Below are 16,446 nucleotides of genomic sequence, written 5' to 3'. Positions count from 1 at the left end.
CTTCATCGCCTTGTGCTCAGGCCGTGGTAAGCTGTTGTCAGTTCCTTGGACAGTGCCTCACTTTGCACTCCCTACCTCACTCTGTTTGCCAAGATGTCCCCATAACTCCAGACTTATCCATTGTTTAAGAACCTAGCATAAGTGTTAACTGCCTCTGGCAAGCCTTCTCTACTTTTGTCTCCTCTAAGAAGAGTTAAGCTATCCTTGTGCTACCACAGCAACTTGCACTTACCTTAGTTTCATGTTACATTGTCTTGTTTACTTATGTATCTGTCTCCCACATTATTTTCAACATTTTTTGAGTGTATGAAGACATTGATACTCATCTCTTAGTATTACTTATTAAATATTTGTTGAGTGAATGAATTTGGGGTAATTGGAAAGCTTTTCCTAAATTGCCTAGAATCATTGAAAATTGACAGAAGCATAGTGTATTTAGGACAATGTTTTTAAACTTTTAGTAATGAAACCTGTTTCAAATAATCTTATGCAAAGCTTGAACACATAAAATAGACAAAGCAAAGTGGAAAGTATAAGCTAGAAGTGGTATGTGATCATGTTCCTTTGTAGAGAACAGATCAAGATGAAGCAGATACAGCTCAATTTAAAGTCTTTGGTATTTTATAATGATAAAAGAAGATCTTATTTGTGTGCCTATTTTGCTTTTTATAATAGAGGTTGGCATTATCAGTCTTGTCCATAAGGGAATTGATTATTTCTAAGTCTGAAAAATTGGGTTCTCCATTAAAAAAAAAGGTAGGTTCTTTAATGTTACAGGCTTTTCTGACCAACATTGATCAGATTGGATTTATGGAGCCTCTTCATGATTGCAGTTACCTATCAAACAAGAAGACTATTTTTGTTATGTAATCCATCACAGTCTTTAAATGGTAATTTAAAAAATGTGTGCACAGAAACTTGTACATAAATGTTCATAGCAACATTATTCGTAATAGCTAAAAGGTGGAACCAACCCATCCAGTCATCAACTAATGAATGGAAAAATGCAACTGATATATCCATATAGTGTAATATTATTTGGCAAAAAGAGGAATGAAGTAATTATACATGATACAACATCAGTGAACCTTGGAAGAATTATGCTAAATGAAAGAATCTAGTCACAAAAGATTACACATTATATTAGTCCATCTATATGAAATGTCCAGAATAGGCAAATCTATCAAGATAGAAAGTAGATAAGTGGTTACATGGGGGTGATGAAAATGCTCTAAAATTGTGGTGATGGTTGTACAACTCTGAATATAATAAAAACCATTGAATTGTACACTTTAAATGAGTGTATTGTATGTGAATTATATCTCATAAAGTTGTTTTAAGAAGATGTATTGAACAGTCTTTTAACGGGGCTTGTAAAGTAGTCTGATGCCACAGTCTTACAGCTTTAAGCAGCTCTTGGTAATTAAATAATTAATGACTATTGTACCATCCTCTCTTAACTGTTGGTTTATATTTGCTTACAGCGTTCTCATTTCACCAAAGTACTGTGTGGGTATTGTGTGTGATTTTTCACTCAAACTTATTAGATATAATAAGTCTCTCAAGAAACTGTCTTTCTTAAACAATATAATACTAATGTTAAATTAAGTCAGATTAAAATAAAGTTTAGGGCTTCCCTGGTGGCGCAGTGGTTGAGAGTCCACCTGCCGATGCAGGGGATGTGGGTTCGTGCCCCGGTCCGGGAGGATCCCACATGCCGCGGAGCGGCTGGGCCCGTGAGCCATGGCTACTGAGCCTACGCGTCCGGAGCCTGTGCTCCACAACGGGAGAGGCCACAACAGTGAGAGGCCCGCGTACCACAAAAAAATAAATAAATAAAAAATAAAATAAAGTTTACTTGGAAGGTTTTAGACATTTATTTAGTTTACTGAATACTAAAATAGTACTAGGTATCATGGAACTTAAAATTGAAACAGAAAGTTTGTTGTCTGCCCTTTAGGAGTTTACAGGCTATTTGGGGTTGATGTCCTTAATGATTTTTGATTTCTCTTTTTTAATAGGTCACTGCTGTTTTTAATGAAGTCACATCATCTTTCGATTTAAATCCTCAACTGTTACAGCAGTTAGATAGTAAACGACAGCAGGTCCAAATGACAGTTACAGAGACCAACCAGGAGTGGCAAGTGTTGCAGTTGAGAGTGCATACTTTTGCTGCATGTGCAGTTGTAAGCTTGCAGCAACTTCCGGAGAAATTAAATCCTATTATAAAACCATTAATGGAGACAATTAAAAAAGAAGAGAATACTCTAGTGCAGAACTACACGGCTCAGTGCATAGCCAAACTACTTCAGCAGTGCACAAGAAGGACGCCCTGTCCCAATTCAAAAATTATTAAAAATCTCTGTAGCTCACTTTGTGTGGACCCATATCTAACTCCTTCTGTCACGTGTCCAGTACCAACACAAAGTGGCCAGGAAAATTCTAAAGGTATATATCTAAAGTTTTATTTGGGGTAGAGAAAGAATTAACCATTTAAATTCGTTTATAGTCACTTACAGGTATAATTTAAGCACAAATCCAGTTTATGGTGGAGCTTTTTCCCATTTTGAGAGAATTTGCACATATTGCTAATAAAATCACAGTCTCTTAACTTAAATAAGTTATTCATAAAAGACCTGATATATAAAATGACTGAATTCTATGAGACAGGTGTTAACCCTTAACTTCTCTTTCAAGACCATAATTATAGGGTTTACTGTTAACAGAGCTAGAAAACTTAATTATATCCAGTGGTGAATAAAAGTTCTTCCTGTAAAATTCTGGTTTCTCTAATTTAGTACATGTCTTATGAGATAAGTGGGCTCTGTTACCTTTAGCAAATAATGCTTAAACAGCTTTTCTATTTTCATCCAGAAAATTTATATGGAAAGTAACTGCTCTTTGTAGGCTAATCTCAAGGACCAATGTTTCTTCACATACCTTAGTCCTAAATTCCCCCCATCCCTGTCCCTGAGAGCTATGTGAGGCAGCAATATTTTGCAGTGGTTGGTGTTTCTGAATTCATGGTAACTATGGACTTTTTTTTTTTTTAAAGAAAACTTACTTGCATTGTTTTTTAATGTTTCTTTTTATGCCTGGAAACATTCATTTTTAAAGAATTAATGTACTTTTAACTGAAGGTACATTCATTCTTGCATGTAATATTTCTTGTTAATATGATGCTGCAAATTTGGTTGTATTAAGTATGGTCCTATGCAAATATTAAAGCATTCAGTGTTATAAATTATTGATTTTTGTTACCATTTCATTGTCTAAAGAAAATACCATTGGCCTATAAAAATTGAGGCTTAAAAGACAATTTTAAAATGTGTTGTATCTCTTTTGGAGCAGGAAACATTTGGTCACCTATATTATGCTTTAAAAGTTATTTAACTTTTTTCCTTAATAGGATCCAACTCCGAAAAAGATGGAATGCATCATACTGTCACCAAGCACAGGGGTATAATTACACTCTATAGGCATCAAAAAGCTGCTTTTGCTATCACAAGTAGGCGAGGTCCTACCCCCAAAGCAGTAAAAGCTCAAATAGCAGATCTTCCTGCAGGAGGTGGTGGAAATATCCTTGTTGAACTTGATGAGGTAAATAGTTTTTTTCTTTGAATACTCTGATTTTAAAACAAGTATCTTACAGATTGAGAGCTAAATTGTCTATCAGCTTCTAGAATTGTTATTTTAATATTTTTAAGTGAAAGAACTGGGGCTAATAACTTTTTGGAGTACTGCAGCAACAGGGTCCAGAAAAACGGAAAACTTCTTCAAATTTCTCATGCCTCTTATTATTTTTACCAGCTTAACTTGATGATTATCTTCTAGGCAAGAAACCTTCTCAGTAGTGGGTACATAAGTCATTCATGAATATAAACTAATTCCTATAACAGTGACTACAGAGATGTTAAGTAATAGTGAAAGCTAACTTTTCTCAGTCCTATCAATGTCAGGAATTGCTGTTGATATTCAGAGGATAAGTTTATACATGTCAAAGTTTTACCTATCTGACTTTTAGTCAACTTGGAATTTATTAACTATGTGATGTGAGGTAGGAATCTAAATTTATTTGCCCACATGGACAGCCAGTTTATCCCACCGTTGAATCTTTTCCTCCCTGGTTTATAATGGCACCTCTGTTTTATGTCATGCTTTGTATATATAAGGATCTCCTTGGGCTCTCTATTCTGTTTCATTGGTCTACTTATTCTACAGTACAGTCTTCTTTAAAGATGATTTTAAAAAGTGTTTGCTTTTGGAAAATCTTACAGTCACATTGTTAACAATGGAATGAATGCTCTAGGTAGCTCTTTTGGTTGCAAGACATAGGAACTTAACCTGAGTTCAGCAATAAACTATCAATGCTAAAAGACATGTGTTTAATATATTTCTATAAAGTATAGGCCTATTTTAAGTTTCTTTTTTTAAACCAAAATCTTAGCTTATTGTGTATATTTCTTTTAAAATATTCTGTGAATGAAGGTTTTTTCACTATCTATATTCTTCCCATAATTTTAATCAAAAATTTACTGTGGTTTTAATATTTATACTTACATGGTTTACATAGTTCCTTCATTTAAAAATATATATGTATCTTTCTGGGGGGACAGTTTCTTTTCTATTTAATTATTATTAAATTACTGGGCTTCCCTGGTGGCGCAGTGGTTGAGAGTCCGCCTGCCAATGCAGGGGACACGCGTTCGTGCCCCGGTCCAGAAGGATCCCGCATGCCGCGGAGCGGCTGGGGCTGTGGGCCATGGCCGCTGAGCCTGCACGTCCGGAGCCTGTGCTCCGCAACAGGAGAGGCCACAACAGTGAGAGGCCCGCATACCGCAAAAAAAAAAAAAAAAAAAAAAATTACTGCTAAGTAAGAGGTTATTAATCTTGTGGTTAAATTAAATAGATGTTCATATTCTATCCCTTAAGCAAATATAAATAAGGGCCCATCATTTTATCTCCTTTTCCTCTCTCTACCTGTTTCTTTGGAGTGGAGAGAAGAAAAAAACATGTTACTTAGAACTGTCTCTAGAAACAGCACATATTTGTCTATTCCTTATCTCCAACCCCCCGAAAGTATTTTACTTTGGATGTGAAAATCTAGTTTGGGATTTTATGCCCATGTAAGTTTAATTATTGAGAAATGTTTATAGTTATGGTAAATATGTCCAGTAATTGCTTAATTAGTTAATGGTAACACTGTGAATTCTTAGGTAGTGACTTTTAAATTATCTTAATAACATTTCAAATGCATTATACTTTTTTCTCAAATTTCGTTTTCAACTAACATTTAATTTTAGGCCCAGAAGCCTTACCTGGTACAACGGAGAGGAGCTGAATTTGCCTTGACAACTATAGTGAAGCATTTTGGTGGTGAAATGGCAGTGAAGTTGCCACATCTCTGGGATGCTATGGTTGGTCCATTGAGGAATACAATCGACATAAATAATTTTGGTGTGTACATATTTTTCCGAGTTGCATTTTAAACAGATTTCAGTATATATCCATTACGTATGTCCTTATAAAATAACAATGCCTATACCTGTTTATCCCAGGCCAGCTGGTAAGTTTTTAAATGGAAGGTTGGTAAAAACATTTATTTTCATGTCATTTTGCATACTTTTTGCTTTTTACTTTTTCTATTACATATTTAGAAACAGATACTTGAAATGGATCATTATGTTAAACACCTTTAGTTGCTTTAGGTGTAGTACCTCAGCAGTTAAATTAAGGACATGGTATTTCATTTTACATTATAAAGCAAAATAGACTCTCCCACAGTACCTGGGGGAGTGCTAAAACTTTTTGTGGGCTCTAGATTTTAAAGAATTATTTGCAAGGTAATATGCACTTAAATCAATATGTTTTAATAGATGGAAAGTCCCTCCTGGAAAAGGGAGATGGCCCTGCCCAAGAACTGGTGAATTCTCTGCAAGTTTTTGAAACAGCAGCAGTGTCAATGGATTCTGAGCTTCATCCCTTGGTAACTAACTAATGCAAGTGTAGTTTTTTCTCTAGTAAAACAAGTAGTCTTGTTAGACTTAAGGCTTGAATGAAAAGTGCAACTTTGATGTCATCCCTTATAATTGCATTTTCTTTTATATGCTATATCTAGATTCCTTCTTTCCTGACAACTCAACTCTTATGGGCTTTGAGGCAGAGCTGGGTGCATGAATGATAGAAAACCCACTCTGGGAGCTTAGAATACAGGGCAGTAGGGACAGGGCTCTGATGACGCAGAAGCCAGGTATAAACAGGAAAGAAAGCCGCATCCCTATTCATCTATACCATCTTAACAATATAGTCTAGGAAAGGAAGAGTACAGGTAATAAAACCTCTTTCCAAGATAAATGTAATGGTAGAAGGAAGTTACCTCTCAGAGATGAAACTAGTCAGTGGCAAAGATAGAACCTGGGTTTATTTTTTGACTGTTAAAATATCTCTTACCAAAAAATTGGAACAGAGGGAGGAGGAACATAGACTAGAGAATTAATTGTCTGGTTTTTCCATTGAAGAAAGTATTACTCTTTCCGCATAACTGCAATAGGAAGCTCTCTGCAGTTTATAACATTGTGAAGGGTGCTATCTCCAATTCTCTATTCACATCTAATATAAGAGGGAGAATCTAGGAGAGAGTAGAGAAGAGTGAAATTTTTCTGTTTATATAGTAATAAAGCATATTCTTGTTAAATTTTGCGGATTTATCATTAGTAAAGAAGGGCAGAATCCTTTATATGCTCACCCTCCGTGATCAACAGCATGCATTCAGCTGAGCTGTAAGGCTAGTCTGTTGAGCAAGTACCTGGATCTCATGAGCATTAATCCTGGCTTCCATGCAGCAGACATTTAATAATGGGATATGTTGTGGTCTTGTGATCATATTGCCTTCGGTAAGCCAGGAAGTTAAAGTGGAAAATACCTACCAAAGTATAGTGCCCAGAACAAAATCGAGATCACTCAACCCCGTGAATAAAAAAGTACGTACCTAAAACTAAGCCATATTGGGAGGGGGCTGATGATGTGTGGTGTCATTTTCCCACCCTCAGTAGGAGATTTTTGCAAGTTCCTTTGATGCGTTCCCTGCTAATTTTGGAAAGAATTGAGTGTTCCCTGATGCGTAAGAGGATATTGAACAGGGGAGAAGTTCTGCACCTTTCTATTCTTTTTAAAAGCATTATAATAACAACTTAGATTTAAATTTTTATTGAGGATGTTTTGACAGTAATGGTTTGAGGTAATTGGAGATATTCCTGGATTTAGAGTTACTTAGAATATTGAGAACCTCTGAGTATGGGCCATTATAGTTATATTTTGAACAGTAGATTCCCTAATGAGTGTTCTGATTATCTTAAACTTTTTGTTTTTAGTTGGTACAGCATTTGCCTCATCTTTATATGTGCCTTCAGTACCCCAGCACTGCAGTGAGGCACATGGCTGCTCGTTGTATAGGCGTCATGAGCAAAATAGGTACCATGGAAACAATGAATATTTTTTTGGAGAAGGTTCTTCCATGGCTGGGAGCAATTGATGACAATATCAAACAAGAGGGTGCAATTGAAGCACTTGCCTGTATCCTTTTTTATTTTGACAAACTATTCAGAAATTATATTCATTTTATTTAAGGATGACTAAAATAAAATTTATTCAAATGTGCACAGGGAATTCCCTGGTGGTCCAGTGGTTAGGACTCCGTGCTTTCACTGCTGAGGGCATGGGTTCGATCTCTGGTCAGGGAACTAAGATCCCGCAAGCTGCGCAGTGCAGCAAAAACAAAACAAAACAGAACAAAAACAAATACGCACATAACCTGCCTTGTTCCAAAAAGAAACCTACTTTTTTAGATTTTATTTTGAAGTGTATTTTTATTACATTATAATACATTATAAATATATTTACATTTGATTATGAAAATATTCACACAGAAAGTCTGAAGAATTACTATTAATTTTAAGAGATCTTTTTACAGGCAAAAATTTTATGTACCTCATGAACTATTTATCTAGTAACTAATCTGTTTATTTGGTTTATAATCAATTTTTTTTAATATTAATCAGATATAGGTAGTTCTTATAAACATTATGTTCGCTTTGTTCATTACTTGGGTAGAAAATGACTAAGTATATACTAAATAACTAGAAATATACAGGCAAGCTTATTTATTTATTATTATTATCATTTTTTGCGGTACACGGGCCTCTCACTGTTGAGACCTCTCCTGTTGTGGAGCACAGGCTCTGGACGTGCAGGCTCAGCGGCCATGGCTCACGGGCCCAGCCGCTCCACGGCATGTGGGATCTTCCCGGTCCGGGGCACGAACCCGCGTCCCCTGCATCGGCAGGCACACTCTCAACCACTGCGCCACCAGGGAAGCCCTACAAGCAAGCTTTTACCAAGGGTATGGCATCCACTGACATTCTTTTCTCGAAATAACCCGAAAGATATTTCGGTATAAGAGCAAGAAAGACGGGTGGAGATTAAATCAGTTAGAAACTCTGGCTCAGAAATGCTAAAGATTACAGGAGGACTGAACTCACTGGGCCTGCTATGTCCAGTTTAAGATTGTTGAGATATTGGTGGGAAATTTGGAATTAATCTTTGACGCTGAGTTGTGCTCCCTTGCTTGCAATTGTAACTCAATTTTGGTATGGGAATTCTAGAAACTTGTAGGAATTTCTCTATGGAAAAAAGTCTTATTAATAAAGTTACCTCCAGCCTTCCTCATGATGAAAATGATGAAAAACATCATTTTATCTTAATCATGAGAAAGTTACATAATGTTCACAAAGAAGTAACATTGTACAAATGCTGTTATAGTTGAATCATAGACCTTGAGGGACAGTCAGTTCTTCATAATACAGGTGAGAAAATGAGGAACTGTTTTAGAAGTCATGGTCTTAGTTTGTGAAAACATCTACCTTGGAACCAGTTGGAAATTTCCTTAATAACTTACTCAGGTGTAATGGAACAACTGGATGTTGGTATTGTTCCATATATTGTCCTTTTAGTCGTGCCTGTGTTGGGAAGAATGAGTGATCAGACGGACAGTGTAAGATTCATGGCTACACAGTGCTTTGCAACACTCATTAGACTCATGCCACTTGAGGTAAGTTGAAGATACTTGGTTTATGGACTTAATGTTTTCAGTAACTTCATAGTAATTGTAACCCTTTTTAAAGAACATGTCAGGTTTAAAAAAAGATTTGAATATGTTTATGTTATAAGTGTTAAGAATTTTATGCTTTAATGGGTAATTTTTTTTTTAATACAGTGTTTTAAATAAAACTATGGTTCTGGGACTTCCCTGGCAGTCTAGTGGTTAAGACCCCACTGCAGGGGGCACGGGTTCTATTGGGGAACTAGGATCCCACATGCCACACGACATGGCCAAAAATTTAAAAAACAAACAAACAAAAACTATGGTTCCTAAAAGAATGATAATTCATTGATGCTATTCTAGAAATAGAATTGTTCCTAAGTATCCCTGGTAACATCTATGTAAAGACTCTGTTCTGAAGTTTACGTGAAAGGTAAATTTGAAAGATGGTAATTGAAAGTGTAAAAAGCAAATGATGTCTCTGTTGGATTATGGAGAAAGCAGACTAGAAGGCTGAAGTTGGAGAATTTTGGAGTATATTCATGCTACAGAAATAATATATGTGGCCAGTGTGGGAAACAGAAGTGGCTTGAAGCAAGGGAAAAGCCAGGACCCTTCCACTTAGCCACTTATATATTTTTATGGGATTTTTGTAATTCAGGAAGTAAGTATATATGCAGTTCATCCGTGGTGTAGTATGTCAGTAGCTCCTTTTGGGTGTGTTTAGAGTATTACTGGCCAATAATACTCTATTTCATGGAGACACCACATTTTGTTTATCCATTCACCAGTTGATGGACGTTTGGCTTATTACCAGCTTTTGGCTATTATAAGTAATGCTGCTATTAACGTGCACTTTATGCACTTATAAAGTCTTTCTGTGGATGTATGCTTTTCTTTCTTTCCTTTAATTTATTTGTTTTATTTATTTATTTCTGGCTGCGTTGGGTCTTTGTTGCTGCGCGCAGGCTTTCTTTAGTTGCGGCAAGTGAGGGGCTACTCTTCGTTGCGGTGCACGGGCTTCTTGTTGCAGTGGCTTCTCTTGTTGCAGAGGACAGGCTGTAGGCACACAGGCTTCAGTAGTTGTGGTGCACGGGCTTAGTTGCTCTGCAGCATGTGGGATCTCCCTGGTCCAGGGCTCGAACCTCTGTCCCCTGCATTGACAAGTGTATTCTTAACCACTGCGTCACCAGGGAAGCCCCAGAACATGGATTGTTAACCACTGGACCGCCAGAGAAGTCCCTGCTTTTATTTCTTTTGAGCAGATATTTAGGAGTGGAATTACTGGATCATGTCATGTTTAACTTTTTAAGAAACTGCCAAACTATTTTTCCCAGAGTAACTCTACCATTTTATATTTCCACCAGCAAAATATGAGCGTAAGTTGGATGATAGCCTCTCTGAAAAAAAAAAAATTGGCTATATCTGGTAAAGTTGAAGATTCCCATCCTAATGACCCATCAAATCTATGCTAGGTATATATCCTAGAGAAATTCAGAATACATCCAAGACACACCTTCAAGAATATTATTTATACCATTATTTATAGTAGTCTTAAAACCACTCAGATATTCATTATCTGTAGAGTAGGTATGTTAACTGTGGATTATTATACTGCAATAAGAATGAACAAAGTACAGATACATACGACAATTAGTGAATCCTTAACGTAAGATTCTATTTTTATGACGTTCAAAAATAGGCAAAAGTACATGGGATGCATACTTAGGTGATAAAGGTATAAAGAAAGGTAAAAAAGAAATTGCCATGAAAAATCAGTAAGATGATTACCTCTTGAGGAAAGGAGAGTGGGTTATCACTGGGGGGAGCTTACAGGACCTTGTAGGATGATGGCAGGGCTGTTTTCTTTTCTTTTTTTTTTTTTTTTTAACATCTTTATTGGGGTATAATAGCTTTACAATGGTCTGCTAGTTTCTGCCCCATAACAAAGTGAATCAGTCATACATAAACATATGTTCCCTTATGTCTTCCCTCCTGCGTCTCCCTCCCTCCCACCCTCCCTATCCCACCCCTCCAGGCTGTCACAAAGCACCGAGCCAATATCCCTGTGCCATGTGGCTGCTTCCCACTAGCTATCTACCTTACTACGTTTGTTAGTGTGTATATGCCCATGACTCTCTCTCGCCCTGTCACAGCTCACCCTTCCCCCTCCCCATAACCTCAAGTCCGTTCTCTAGGAGGTCTGCGTCTTTATTCCTGCTTTACCCCTAGGTTCTTCATGACATTTTTTTCCTTAAATTCCATATATATGTGTTAGCATACGGTATTTGTCTTTTTCTTTCTGACTTACTTCACTCTGTATGACAGACTCTAGGTCTATCCACCTCATTACAAATAGCTCAGTTTCGTTTCTTTTTATGGCTGAGTAATATTCCATTGTATATATGTGCCACATCTTCTTTATCCATTCATCCGATGATGGGCACTTAGGTTGTTTCCATCTCCGGGCTATTGTAAATAGAGCTGCAATGAACATTTTGGTACATGACTCTTTGAATTTTGGTTTTCTCAGGGTATATGCCCAGTAGTGGGATTGCTGGGTCATATGGTAGTTCTATTTGTAGTTTTTTAAGGAACCTCCATACTGTTCTCCATAGTGGCTGAACCAATTCACATTCCCACCAGCAGTGCAAGAGTGTTCCCTTTTCTCCACACCCTCTCCAGCATTTATTGTTTGTAGATTTTTTGATGATGGCCATTCTGACTGGTGTGAGATGATATCTTATTGTAGTTTTGATTTGCATTTCTCTAATGATGAATGATGTTGAGCATTCTTTCATGTGTTTGTTGGCAGTCTGTATATATTCTTTGGAGAAATGTCTATTTAGGTCTTCTGCCCATTTTTGGATTGGGTTGTTTGTTTTCTTGTTATTGAGCTGCATGAGCTGCTTGTAAATTTTGGAGATGAATCCTTTGTCGGTTGCTTCATTTGCAAGTATTTTCTCCCATTCTGAGGGTTGTCTTTTGGTCTTGTTTATGGTTTCCTTTGCTGTGCAAAAGCTTTGAAGTTTCATTAGGTCCCGTTGGTTTATTTTTGTTTTTATTTCCATTACTCTAGGAGGTGGGTCAGAAAGGATCTTGCTGTGATTTATGTCATAGAGTGTTCTGCCTATGTTTTCCTCTAAGAGTTTGATAGTTTCTGGCCTTACATTTAGGTCTTTAATCCATTTTGAGCTTATTTTTGTGTATGGTGTTAGGGAGTGATCTAATCTCATACTTTTACATGTACCTGTCCAGTTTTCCCAGCACCACTTATTGAAGAGGCTGTCCTTTCTCCACTGTACATTACTGCCACCTTTATCAAAGATAAGGTGTCCATATGTGCATGGGTTTATCTCTGGGCTTTCTATCCTGTTCCATTGATCTATCTTTCTGTTTTTGTGCCAGTACCATACCATCTTGATAACTGTTGCTTTGTAGTATAGTCTGAAGTCAGGGAGCCTGATTCCTCCAGTTCCTTCTTTCGTTCTCAAGATTGCTTTGGCTATTCGGGGTCTTTTGTGTTTCCATACAAATTGCAAAATTTTTTGTTCCAGTTCTGTGAAAAATCAGGGCTGTTTTCTTAATCAGGCAGTAGTTAGAGAGCTGTTTGTTTTCTAATTTATTGATCTGTACCTTTGTTTATATATTTCTCTGCATGAATATTTTTTCCACAATATGTTAAAATAACCACCGTGACTAAAAAAATACTAGACTACTGTATCAAAAGACCCAAGTGACATTTCCTGAATTGTTTCCATCCTCTGCTTCCTAGGTCTTATTCATATCCTTTAACTTTTGGGCCTTGCATCATCTTATCTGTAAACTAAGTTGATTATGCTTTGTCCCCTTGGTCTTTTTTGGCATTGAAATCAATGAGTGATGAGAAACCATCATGTGTTCTTTGAGCAAAGGAGTAGATGATGAAAGCAGTGTTTTAGGAAAATCAGTTTAATAGCTGTTTGAATGTGGATTAGAATGTAAGTGCCCCCAGAGCCCAGATCCACTGTGAGGTGATAAAGAGTCTAAACTACTTTTTTTTTAAGGGAGAATAACAGTACTTGATAACAAGTTGGCAAAGAAAAGAGATTTTGAACTTTAGAGATTGAGAAAAGATTGATAAGATTCCCTTTGATAGATGTGAAAATTACAAGGATGTGATGCATATTTTGCTTCCAGCCATGATAAAACAGATTTATCCTCCTACCTTAATGTAGAAAACCAGACAAAATGAATCAAACAATGGATTTCAGACATTGAACAACAAGGGAACAAATGAAATGCCCTAGCTTACTGCCTGGAGTGAGTTTCCAGACCATAGGACAGGGAAGTGAAACCTAAACAGAGGCTAGCAGAGTCAGAGTGCAGGGAGGACAAGATGGGTAGAATTTGCAAGGCAGAGTACCTGAGAGGAAGTAGCTGCACAGAGAGGAAGCTCCAGAGGTCCACACAAAGGCTAAGTATTCATTCATCTGGGCATATGTATGAGAATATGTTTGAGACTGGGGGGAAAAATCAGAAAGGAGTAGGTGGAACAATTCCCAGAGCTCACACAGGGTCAAGAATAGGTATTTCCCCCAAGCTGAGTCAGAGGACCTACCATATAGGGCACTGAGTACAGTCCTTAGAAGTATATTGCCTGAGTAGCAGGGCCAAATTAACCCTTGACAGAAGACTGATTTGAACCCACCTTAATAAAGCTTAAAAGCAAGCCTGAAAAGGATCAAATTGGTTTCAGGTAATTTAACTATATCCCCAAAAGAAAAAACTGTTTAACCCCGAAAAGTTCAGCACCCAACAGCGTAAAACTTAGGACGTTTAGCACCCATCAGAAAATTAGCCAGAGGGAGTTCCCTGGTGGCCTAGTGGTTAGGATTCCAGGCTTTCATTGCCATGGCCAGGTTTCAATCCCTGCTCAGGGAACTGAGATCCTGCCCCCCAAAAAAAAGTTAACCAGGAGAAAAGTCAGTCAATAGAAGCAGACCCTGAAATGACCCAGATAATAGAATTAGTATACAAGGACATTAAAATATGCTCCATATGTTCAAGAAGGTAGAGGGAAAGCATGAGTGTGATGAGGAGCAAAATGGAAGACATAAGAACAACCCAAATTGAACTTCTTGAGTTGAAAGATATAATTACAAATAAAAACACACTGGATAGGATTAATAGCAGATTAGATGCTATGAGTTTGAAGATGCAGCAATAGAAACAAGAATGTCATGCAAGTTAATTCCTGTTTCACTTTATCTTGATTTGCTCTGTCCCATCTTCATAGGAAGAATCATGTACTTTTCAGTCAAGGATTCAGGGAATATAAACCAGTGGTTTTGATAGAAGCTTTAATTCCTTGCACTATTAGTAACTCTTGCTGCTTTTATAGGAATTGGGGTGAGGAAGATACTCAAAGGAAGGGTTCCTGGCACTAAACAGTATTTATGAATCCTAATCGTTGTTAGGAAATGTCCCTATTGTATGGCCTTATATCTGGTTGTCATTTATTAAAAGGGCCATGAGGATAAATGTTTGAAGATTTGTTACTTAAAAAGCACTGTGCAGAAAGGCTTCATTTTGATGGTTGTCATTATGGTATTAGATGTGTTAAAATGTTAGTTTCTATCTTAATTGACAAAGTTGTTAATTCTAAAACCTTTTGAGGGAATTCCCTGATGGTCCAGTGGTTAGAACTCCACGCTTCCACTGCAGGGGGCACAGGTTTGATCCCTGGTTGGGGAACTAAGATCCCTCGAGCCCTGCAGCGCAGCAAAAAAAAAAAAAACCTTCTGAAAATATAACAAGCAATCATCTTAAGACTCAGTGTATACACCTCACTCCTGATACTATTTCTGGTATTATAAGGAACTTATATTTTAATTGAATTTAATTGAAGTTCTTTTCTGAGAATTTTACATTTCTTAACTTTCACTTTACATTTCTTTTTTCTTTTTTTTTTGTGATACGCGGGCCTCTCACTGTTGTGGCCTCTCCCGTTGTGGAGCATGGGCTCCGGATGCGCAGGCTCAGCGGCCATGGCTCACGGGCCCAGCCGCTCACGGGCCCAGCCATGGCTCACGGGCCCAGCCGCTCGTGCCCACGGACCGGGGCACGAACCCGTGTCCCCCACATTGGCAGGCAGACTCTCAACCACTGTGCCACCAGGGAAGCCCTCAAGGACATTCTTAAGTGAAACCAACTTTAAAAAAAAGCTGGTGTTGACCACCTAGAGGGGTGGGATAGGGAGGGAGGGAGGGAGGGAGACGTAAGAGGGAAGAGATATGGGAACATATGTATATGTATAACTGATTCACTTTGTTATAAAGCAGAAACTAACACACCATTGTAAAGCAATTATACTTCAATAAAGATGTAAAAAAAAACCTACAGCAAAAAAAAAATTATATAGTAAAAAAAAAAAAAAAAGCTGGTGGATGGCTGTGAGGAATACTGCAGTGAGTACCAGTACACTTGGTGACATTGCCTTGATTCTTTCTGAGGCACAGGCAGTTTTGCCCATTATTTTTGTGCATCAGAGCAAATGTCAACACAGTGAAAAAAGTAATGTCTTTCTTTTGTTATGAAATAGTTGACGTCAATAACCCTTTGAAAAGGTCTTAGAAATCCTGAGAGGTCTGCAGACCACATTTTGAGAACCAATACCCTGGGGTATCATAACACTAAAATTGAGAAGCTCCAGTAACAGGATTTCACTTAAAATAAACTGTACAATTTTATTTGCCTCTTCATCAAGTAATGCCATGGTACTGGAAAAAATAAATTGTAGCTGTGTTCTTTAAAATATCTCAAATGTGTTTATTTAGTAGTCTCATTATAGCACTTTTAATACCTGTCAAATTCTTAAATATTTGTTTTCCAGTCTTTAAAATCATACTATTTTTGAATTGCTTTTTTCTCTGCATTTTTATATATATACATATATATGTTTTATTTTTGGTATTTTTTATAATTGAAGTATAGTTGGTTTACAATATTGTGTTATCTCTGCATTTGTATTTTGATAAGATGTAAAATGATTTCATAATCTGAGGATGGAAAAATTAATAAATAGTAGCAAATAGTTTTAATACACTTTAAAAAACAATTTTAGGCAGGCATTCCAGACCCTCCAAATATGTCAGAAGAATTAATCCAGTTGAAAGCCAAGGAACGACACTTTTTGGAGCAATTGTTAGATGGGAAAAAATTAGAAAATTACAAGATTCCAGTACCAATCAATGCTGAACTCAGAAAATATCAGCAGGTAAAGTTTTATACTTATAAATAGTGACTATTCCTTGTAAATGTGCCTTAAAGAGTTTAAAAATTGATATAGTAATTCAGTTCTTCTGTCT

The 16,446-nt window shown here is 37.0% G+C and overlaps 1 protein-coding gene across 2 annotated transcripts in view; it reads left to right on the top strand.

Annotated features, from left to right (window-relative positions):
- BTAF1 (B-TFIID TATA-box binding protein associated factor 1) overlaps window positions 1–16,446 on the top strand; it is a 95,706-nt gene that overhangs the window by 63,173 nt on the left and 16,087 nt on the right. For both annotated transcript variants that reach the window (XM_067710012.1, XM_067710013.1), the window contains 7 exons: window positions 2,022–2,448; window positions 3,410–3,600; window positions 5,304–5,457; window positions 5,877–5,986; window positions 7,371–7,572; window positions 8,958–9,106; window positions 16,203–16,355. In XM_067710012.1, the coding sequence (XP_067566113.1) occupies window positions 2,022–2,448; window positions 3,410–3,600; window positions 5,304–5,457; window positions 5,877–5,986; window positions 7,371–7,572; window positions 8,958–9,106; window positions 16,203–16,355 (1,386 nt within the window). The remainder of the gene's footprint in view (window positions 1–2,021; window positions 2,449–3,409; window positions 3,601–5,303; window positions 5,458–5,876; window positions 5,987–7,370; window positions 7,573–8,957; window positions 9,107–16,202; window positions 16,356–16,446) is intronic.

This window comes from Pseudorca crassidens, chromosome 16 (genome assembly GCF_039906515.1).
Source record: "Pseudorca crassidens isolate mPseCra1 chromosome 16, mPseCra1.hap1, whole genome shotgun sequence".
NCBI lineage: Eukaryota > Metazoa > Chordata > Mammalia > Artiodactyla > Delphinidae > Pseudorca > Pseudorca crassidens.
This window is presented reverse-complemented; position numbering and strand designations above follow the sequence as displayed.